General features: G+C 41.6%; 1 protein-coding gene across 1 annotated transcript in view; it reads right to left on the bottom strand.

The window, feature by feature from the left end:
• Nucleotides 1-5,743: 5,743 nt before the first annotated feature.
• LOC139914465 (H-2 class II histocompatibility antigen, E-S beta chain-like) overlaps nucleotides 5,744-10,000 on the bottom strand; it is a 5,072-nt gene continuing 815 nt past the window's right edge. Inside the window, exons 3-8 of the mRNA XM_078291672.1 lie at nucleotides 7,560-7,773; nucleotides 7,243-7,310; nucleotides 6,959-7,072; nucleotides 6,468-6,494; nucleotides 6,228-6,378; nucleotides 5,744-6,050 (exon numbers count right to left, since the gene is read on the bottom strand). Of these exons, the coding sequence (XP_078147798.1) occupies nucleotides 6,469-6,494; nucleotides 6,959-7,072; nucleotides 7,243-7,310; nucleotides 7,560-7,773 (422 nt within the window). The 3' untranslated portion in view covers nucleotides 5,744-6,050; nucleotides 6,228-6,378; nucleotide 6,468. The remainder of the gene's footprint in view (nucleotides 6,051-6,227; nucleotides 6,379-6,467; nucleotides 6,495-6,958; nucleotides 7,073-7,242; nucleotides 7,311-7,559; nucleotides 7,774-10,000) is intronic.

Raw genomic sequence — 10,000 nt, 5'->3', positions numbered from 1 at the left:
CTCTCGGGTGATTTTAACCCTGTCTTGGCGTGGAGAGGGGGGTCACAGGGGGGTCTCTGAGGGGGGAGCAGTTCAGGCTTGTCGCTGCTGCCTGTACTGCGCAGCTAGTACAGACCGGTCGGTGTGATGGCTGCAAATCGTGAGCCACAAATAAGTTATTTTTTCAATTTTTTTTAAGAGATTGCTGAAAATTTGATACAGGTGGCAGATTATGTTGTATAAAAATCCATATGGCAGATTGTGTAGTATAAAAAGTCATACATTTGTACTTTGTAATTGTAAATTCTTTTACTATGGCACAATTAGATCATTTTTATTCTTTTAAGCATCATTTAGTATTTTTAAAGAATGCAGGATTATGCCTGTAGGCTTCTCAGATCACTCCATGGTAACATGCAATGTTTTTATTGCAAAAGTCAAACAAAAGTCTGCTTACTGGCATTTTAACACTGCTCTGTTATTAGATGCACATTTTAAAGAAACGTTTATATTTTTTTGGAAAATTTTTAAAACTAGGAAAAGTGACTTTACATCGTTGAAACAGTGGTGGGATTGTGGGAAGGTACAGATTAAGCAGCTTTGTCAACAGTACACTTTCAGTGTCTCGTGACATCACCAAATCTATGAGGGATATAGAGATTGAAATAGTGGAGCTGCAGAGTTCTGCAGAGTCCACAGGAAAGGCTGCTTTGAAGACCTCTGCTGTTTAATAATCTGGGAACATTGACTCCCTGGATTAAATCTGAGGTTACAAATCTTGGTGTTATCCTAGATTCAGATCTAAGCTTCAAGTCCCACATTAACAAGGTGACGAAAACATCATTTTTCCACCTTAGAAACATAGCTAAAGTACGACCATTTATAAATCAAAAAGATGCCGGAAATCTGATTCATGCCTTTATTTCAAGCCGACTCGATTACTGTAACGCACTTTTTACCGGTCTCCCGAAAAAAAACACTGAGAGACTTCAGCTCATTCAAAACTCTGCAGCTCGGCTATTAACCAGAACCAAGAGGAGAGAGCACATTAGTCCAGTTTTAGCTGCTCTACACTGGCTTCCCGTAACATTTAGAATTGATTTTAAGGTCCTCCTCCTTATATACAAAGCCCTTAATGGGCTAGGACCAAGCTACATTGCTAACTCCCTTGTTCACTCCCTGCCTTCAAGAACACTGCGATCATCTGCTGCTGCTTTATTGGAGGTTCCCAGCAACAGCCGAAAGAAAATCGGGGATGCAGCCTTTGTCAATTACGCCCCAAAGCTATGGAACACACTACCTATAGATATCACACTACCTATAGATATCACACTACCTATAGATATCACACTACCTATAGATATCACACTACCTATAGATAACACACTACCTATAGATATCACACTACCTATAGATATCACACTACCTATAGATAACACACTACCTATAGATAACACACTACCTATAGATATCACACTACCTATAGATATCACACTACCTATAGATAACACACTACCTATAGATATCACACTACCTATAGATAACACACTACCTATAGATATCACACTACCTATAGATATCACACTACCTATAGATAACACACTACCTATAGATATCAGGTAAGCCAGCTCGCTAAATATTTTTAAAAGAAAGCTAAAAACTTATCTCTTCACTTTAGCCTTTAACTAGCTCTGACTTTCCCGATACAGGCCTTGAACTCTTTTTTTTATTTTTTATTTTTTATTTTTTTCTCACTTTGCTTCGCACTTATGCACTGCTGCACTTCTTTTAAAATTTGTATTTTACTTGATTTTATGCATCCTATGTACTCTATTTTTTAACTTTATTTTTATTATTATTTTACAGTGGATTTTATTTTCCATCTTATGTTATGCTCATTCTATGTCTATTTTCATGTGAAGATGCATTTTATGTATTCTATTCTCCTCTTATCTTATTCTCACTATCATTATCAAGTTTTATGTGAAGCACTTGGTGCATGTAGTTTCTCTGTTGTAAAGCACTTTGAGCTGCATTTCTTGTATGAAAGGTGCTATACAAATAAAGTTTATTATTATTATTATTATCTCAAATCCAAAAAAGCCTTGCTGGCTGACCTGTTGGGCGCTAAAGCACAGCGGGCGTTGGTCCGGTCTCGCTTTCAGAGTGCTGCTCTGATGGACTCACCCTCAAAGTTTTTCTTCAGCCTGGAAAAGAAGAACAGGCAGAGCAGGTTCATCCACGCTCTGAGATCGACTACAGGACAGCTGCTGACCGAGGCCAGTGAGATCCGGCAGAGAGCTGTGGACTTTTACTCTCTTCTGTACAGCAGTGAGTACAATGAGGATGAAGGGGCGTTTGATTCTTTCTGCAGTGGGCTGCCCAGAGTCTCAGAGGAGACCAACAAGGAGTTGGGGGGTCCTCTGACTACAGAGGAGCTGTCTACAGCGCTGCAGAGCATGCAGGGGGGGGGAAGGTCCCTGGGACTGACGGACTCCCGCCGGAGTTCTACAAGGCTTTTTGGACCGAACTGTGTGATGACGTCACTGAAGTCTTCACTGAATGTCTTAATGACTCGTCTTTGCCCCAGAGCTGCAGGAGAGCAGTTCTGACGTTGTTCTGACCTACAAGATATGAAGAACTGGCGTCCGGTCTCTCTGCTGTGTGCGGATTACAAGCTGCTCTCCAGAGTCCTGTCCAACAGACTGAAGAAGGTGATGGATCAGGTCATCCACCGGACCTAAACCTACTGTGTGCCCGGCAGGTCCATTGTTGACAATGTGTCACTAATTCGGGATGTTTTGGAAGTCTCTGGTTCATTGGGCTTTGATGCTGGTCTGGTTTCTTTGGACCAGGAAAAGGCATTTGACCGGGTTGAGCACCAATACCTTTGGAAAGTGTTAGAAAGGTTTGGCCTCAGCCCTGGACTTATTGCCAAGATTAAGGTTCTGTACGAAGTTATTGAGAGTGTACTGAAAATGAATGGTGTTTTGTGTAAACCTTTCAAAGCATCTAGAGGTATAAGACAGGGCTGCTCAATGTCTGGTATGCTCTATGCACTTTCAATTGAACCCATGTTGCACAATTTTCGCTCTTATATTGATGGTCTGTTTTTACCTGATTTTAACACACAAGTTGTTTTATCTGCGTACGCAGACGATATTGTTGTCATTGTAAAAAATCAAGATGATGTAAATTTGGTTGGAAAGATTGTAAAAAGATTTGGAAAACTTTCGGCCGCTAAAGTAAATTGGGCAAAAAGTGAAGCTTTGGTGGTTGGAAGGTGGTCTGCAGGTCTCCCTCAGCTGCCAGGAGGGCTAATTTGGAAGAGGAGGGGTTTCAAGTATCTAGGAGTGTTTTTAGGAGATGACCAGACTGTTGGGAAAAACTGGGAGGGAGTGGTGGAAAAGGTGGAGGGGAGATTAACAAAGTGGAGATGGCTGCTGCCCCAAATATCTTACTGAGGACGTTTTTTTATTGTTAATAATTTGGCGGCCTCCACCCTCTGGCACAAGCTAGTATGTATGGAACCCCCTGCTGGATTGCTGAAAAAAGTGCAGTCTATTCTGGTTAACTTTTTTTGGGATAAACTACACTGGGTACCACAGAGTGTACTATACCTACCAAGAGAGGAGGGAGGGCAGGGTTTAGTGCATCTAGAGAGCAGAGTAGCAGCTTTTAGACTACAGTTCATACAGCGTTACCTCACAGGGACTGATGATGTGCTGTGGAGACCTCTCATGAGCACTATTTTAAAGAAGGTACAGGGCTTGGGTTTAGACGCCTCTTTGTTTTTAACAGACTGTGTTTTTAAGAGTGTGCATGACCTGCCACCTTTTTATCAAGGACTGTTTAGAGCCTGGAATCCTTTTAAGTGGTGCAGACTGGAGCCTACAGCATCACTGTTTTGGCTCCTGGAGGAGCCTCTAATCCACGGGGCCAGGTTGGACATTCAGGATGACAGCAAACCTGGTCTCACCCGGAGGCTATGCTCAGCTGGAACTGTTAAATTGAAGCACATAGTGGATGCTGCAGGTCCGAGGCTTCATGACACGGAAGCAATGACTTCGCTGCTGGGCTTGAGGTCAAGCCGACATACCAGGGACATTCTGAATGCATGGATTAAAAGACTCACTACCGAGGAGCTGGACATGCTGCAGGACTATGCCATCGGGACCGAGACTCCTGATAATGGAGATTCTTTCCCCGAGTTGGGTCTCAAAATAGACCAGACTGGAGTAACGGGACCTTTGCTGGTCTCTAATTTGGCTGCTAAAATGGACTTTTACATGTTAAATGGGGAAGTCTTGTACAAGTGTTGTGTTGTAGCCTTGAACAAAAGAATGCTGAATGAGAGAAAGGACACTGTATGGAGAACAAAGTTAAAGGTGGCAGATGATTGTAGGCCAGTGTGGATGGAGGGTGCTATATAAAGCCCCACTGAACAAAAGGTCAGGTGACCTGCAGTGGAGGATCCTGCAGTGGAGGATCCTGCAGTGGAGGATCCTGCAGGGAGCGCTGGCAGTCAACAACTTCATTTCAAAAATAAATCCAACTGGATCTGTTATGTGTCCTTTCTGTCAGTCAACAGAGACAATTTTTCATTGTTATATACAATGTGAAAGACTTCAGGTGCTTTTTGAAGCTCTACAAACCGTTTTCTCACACTGTAATGAGAAATGGACTGAAATTGTTTTTATCTTTGGCGCTGGGTACAAGAGGAAGGATGCAGAAAAGTGGCAACTTCTACATTTTGTTTCTAAACAGTTTGGTCCCAGACTGAAGCCAGATCTGGAGTTTCTATCTGGACTCTACTAACGACCAAACCATCTTCTACTGTGTTCTACTCTGCTGATCTGCTGTCAGCTTCAGTCACATTTCACACCAGATGTTTCTCATTCATGATAATCGTCTCTTGCCTCTGTAAGACCAGACTTGAGATGTTCCTCTGTGGCAGAGTCCTGGTCTTAATGAATCCAGTCAACTTTGATGCAGCTGATGAATCTGGATTCAACTGACCCACTTCAGTTCATTCTGCTTCCTTCAGGTCCAACCTTCAAACTAAACCTTCCTGAACAAACCAGCTAGATCTCAGGTCTGATTTCTCTCTTTTATATAATAATGTCTCTAGAAACATCTTCAGCTGCTCAGATTAAAACAGACTGGGAGGAGAAACTGGAAGATAATATCAGAGGAAAGCTGGGATTGGTCCTTGGAGTCGGTGGATTTCTTGTCCACAGCTTCCTGGTTTCTAAGTGTTGCGTTGTGTTTATTGATCTAAAGTCAGTCGATCCAGAATATTGTCCGGTCTGTCAGAAACATGTGAGCAGCACCAAGCTGCAGCAGATCCAACTCTGAGCTCAGTTTCACTGTTTTGTCATTTTGGATGAAGAGATTTGGGTAAAATCCTGTAAGTTAGTGTCGGTGAAAACACTCAGAAACCACGAATGTGTCAGGATTGATCCTCATGAAGATTTAAAAAGTGTTTTCAGAGGTTTTTATGTTGTGTGATCACAGGAGTTAATATAAAGATATGGAATATTACAGTAATGGATATGTGCTGACGGGTTTATAATCAATGATGGGCTGTAAATATGGACAGAGCTTCATAATCAATTACACAGATAATATAATAAATATACAACTAAATATGTAACGATGACATGTGAGACTTTCCCATGGATCATTAATGTGATGCTGACATGTTTCTGAACACACAAACAAACATGAGGAGAGTCTCAGCTAAAATAACAAAGTGACAGAGTGTTTTCCAAAGGTTTATTGTAGGAAAAGACATCTCACTCCAGTAGAAATATAAGAATCTAACACTCAGAAAACCTAAGGCTCCTAAAATATTGAAGCAGCTGATTGTGTGATTTTACAGATGAAGTTAAAGGACAGAAGGAGGATCAGATGTTCTTCCTTTAGTCTGAGTCAGTTTGAGGAAGTTAGCCGCTGGAAAACAATGATGTCACACAGGAAGTGAAGCTTCAATCACAAATACATCAGAGTGACACTCAGATACACGTCATGCTACATACATGTGCTGTACGTCACACTACATACATGTGCTGTACATCATGTATATCACAGTGCATACATGTGCTGTACATCATGTATATCACAGTACATATATATCATGTATATCACAGAACATACATGTGCTGCACATCATGTATGTCACAGTACATATATATCATGTATATCACAGTACATACATGTGCTGTACATCATGTATATCACAGTACATATATATCATGTATATCACAATACATATATATCATGTATATCACAGAACATACATGTGCTGTACATCATGTATGTCACAGCACATGTGCAGCGTGTCACAGAAGGCTTGAAGCAGAAACAGCAGCTCCTCCTCTCCAGCAGGTGGCAGCACTGAAAACACAAGAAAGCAGGTTGAATTCCCAGCTGACTTTTCCTTCCAGGAGACAAACAGACAACAGGGACAAGTTTAGGATTCCTACCTCAGTTAGTGGGAACCAGAATCCGTCCTGATTTAACACAAGAGAAGAAGAGACTGCTGTTATTTACTCATATAAACACAAGAGAAGAAGAGACTGCTGTTATTGAGTCATATAAAGACAAGAGAAGAAGAGACTGCGGTTATTGAGTCATATAAAGACAAGAGAAGAAGAGACTGCTGTTATTTAGTCATATAAACACAAGAGAAGAAGAGACTGCTGTAATAAAGACAAGAGAAGAAGAGACTGCTGTTATTGAGTCATATAAAGACAAGAGAAGAAGAGACTGCTGTTATTTAGTCATATAAACACAAGAGAAGAAGAGACTGTTGTTATTTAGTCATATAAACACAAGAGAAGAAGAGATTGCTGTTATTTAGTCATTTAAACACAAGAGAAGAAGAGACTGCTGTTAACCGGTCTGAACTGGTCTGAACCAGTCTAAACTGGTCTGAACTGGTCTGAACTGGTCTGAACTGGTCTAGTGGACTGACCATGGGCCTTCCTCCTGTAGTAGATGAATCCAGCCAGAGATAAGATCAGACCCAGAACCAGTCCTGAGGCTCCGATGGCGATCTTGTTTCTCTCAGACTCAGGCATCGACGGATCTGTTGAGAGAGAGACAGGTCAACAGACAGACAGGCAGAGAGACAGACAGGTAGAGAGACAGACAGAGAGACAGACAGACTGACAGACAGACAGACAGAGAGACAGACAGGCAGAGAGACAGACAGACAGGTAGAGAGACGGACAGGTAGTCAGACAGACAGGTAGTTACCCCAGTCCTGGATCACAGGAGTGTTCAGGCTGGCGTGCTCCACCATGCAGGAGATCTTCTCTCCAGACCTGTTCAACACACACACACACACACACACACACACACACACACACACACACACACAGACACACACACACACACACACACACACACACACACACACACACACACAGGTTGGTTTAGTGCCACATGTTATTACTGGATGGATCTGGACTCACCTGGGCGTGTACTCCAGGTGGATCTGGACTCACCTGGGCGTGTACTCCAGGTGGATCTGGACTCACCTGGGTGTGTACTCCAGGTGGATCTGGACTCACCTGGGTGTGTACTCCAGGTGGGACTGGATCTGGTAGTACCAATCCCCGTCCTGCAGCTCATCAGTGGAAGTGACATCAGAGGTCACGACCTTTCCGTCTCTCAGCCAGGTCACACGGATTTGTTTTGGGTAGAAGTCGTAGACGCTGCACATCAGCATGGCAGTGTGTTTCCCACCAGGGGGCGTCACTGAGCTCAGCCTGACAGAGGGTGTAGCTGGAGGACACAGTGTTATTATTATCATTATTATTACTGTTATTATTATCATTGTTATTATTATCAGTAGTATTAGTATTAGTATTATTATCATGGCAGTGTGTTTCCCACCAGGGGGCGTCACTGAGCTCAGCCTGACAGAGGGTGTAGCTGTAGGAGACAGTGTTATTATTATTACTATTATTACTATTACTAATATTACTATTATTATTATCAGTAGTAGTAGTATTAGTATTAGTAGTATTATCATGGCAGTGTGTAGTAGTATTACAGTGTACTCCACTTCTTCAGAACTCTTCACTGTCTGTACCGACACAGTTTGGCACAACAGTTCATTTCACACCCAAAATGCACCAAAACTACCAAAACTCTGCATACTTCTGTCAAAATCAAATAATTTGACCAAAACAGCAGCTCTAGTTTTCTCCAACAGCAACACTTTGTCACTCATAACACAATTACCTAAAAAACACTAACAACAGGTAGCATTACAGTAGATGTGTCATTTTATGGCAATCTTTGATGTAGTAAATCATTTTGTTGTGTGTATATATATTTTTTGTTGTTATTGTTAATTGTATAAGAAATGTGTACATTGCCTTATTTTACAGTAAACAAAATACAGTAAGAATGGTTCCTCTTTACAGAATGTACTACAGTATACTACAGGAACAAGTCAGAGGAATGCAACAGGACAACAGGAAATGAAAATTGCTGTAAGGAAAACAAAAGTCAATACTGTAATAGTTTGCTCAAAAAACAAAACAAAAAAACAAAACATACAAAACTGTAAATATAAGTTTTGAACAGAGTATGTGAGCATGTGCAGAACGGGCTGCAGACACACCTGTTCTGCTGCTGGTCGACTTTGAGTGAGAAAACAATTCAAGCATTTTGAAAGCTGTGGTCCCCACGGCCGGATTATCCAATGGGTGTTCTGGGCACGGGCCCAGGGGTCCACGCGCACTCGGGGGCCCAAGCAGCACAACATTTTTTTTTACAAGAAATGTTTTTTTCTTAAATTTAAATTTCAGGTCATGACACCATATATAACCAATCAAAAACACGCTCATATTTTTTTTTTTACCTAAACAGAATGATATAATTGGTCAGGTGTGGAAACCATGGTTACACCCCGCCCCGCTCTCCCCTACGCCGCCGTCTCTAACCGACCCGACCGTTCAAAAATGATGAAACAAGCAGAAGTGGGTGCAGCAAACGAAAGAGAAAACGAGAAGAAGAGGAGAGGGAGGCGTCACTATTACTGTAAGAAGTGTGCCGTCTATTGACACATTTTTCGTTAAACGAAATCAGGATGAAAATGTTGTTGTTAACATTAACGACGTCGTTGAGGAAAATGTTCAGTAGGACCAAAAGAGCAACTGGAGAGAGGAGAGGTGGAGAGGAGGAGATCGTCAGACAGACAGACAGACAGACAGACAGACAGACAGACAGGCAGACAGACAGACAGACAGACAGACAGACAGGCAGACAGACAGACAGACAGACAGACAGCCCCTGGAGAGCAGAGGAGGAGGACAGGAGAGAGACAGCAACAGGTGTGTGTGTGTGTGTGTGTGAGGACAACCTACATTAATCATAGTATTATCATTATCATACCAAACCAAGTTGGCTAGGGGCCCATCAAACATTTGTGCCCAGGGGTCTCTAACTTGATGATTCGGGCCTGCTGGTCACTGAATATCTTTTGTGTTAAAGCAAGGCAAGAGTCACAGTTTGGTCTGCAGAGACTTCTGTTGTGCTGACAGTGTGAAGAGTTCTGGGAAAGTGTTTAGCATTGAGACAGTTTGTCACCAGCTGTAAAACACTGTGACAGTGACAGGACGACTAGCTGCAGTATCAGTGTTTTCCCACCAGGCGGCGTCACTGAGCTCAGTCTGCTGTAGAGTTTATACACTGAAAACTTTCATGAGAAATAATATTATTATTTTTAATTAAATATTATTATGAAAGACATTTCATATGTTTCCATAGATAAATGCTGAGACACTAAAATTAAAATACTATAGTAAAAATTTCCAGAATAATATTAACATAATTTTTCCATTGAATGAAACGACTGATCAATAGAAAAACTATACAACAATATAGATATTTAATAGAAGGACAGGAAAAGTTCATCGAGATGAAATATGAAACTCAACTTCATTTAAACTCAAATTAAAACAGAAAGGTTTGTAAAATCTATTTCCAGCAGAATTTATGT

This window comes from Centroberyx gerrardi, chromosome 23, assembly GCF_048128805.1.
Source record: "Centroberyx gerrardi isolate f3 chromosome 23, fCenGer3.hap1.cur.20231027, whole genome shotgun sequence".
Taxonomy (NCBI): domain Eukaryota; kingdom Metazoa; phylum Chordata; class Actinopteri; order Beryciformes; family Berycidae; genus Centroberyx; species Centroberyx gerrardi.
Note: the sequence above shows the minus strand (reverse complement) of the source record. Positions and strands in the feature narration are given on the sequence as shown.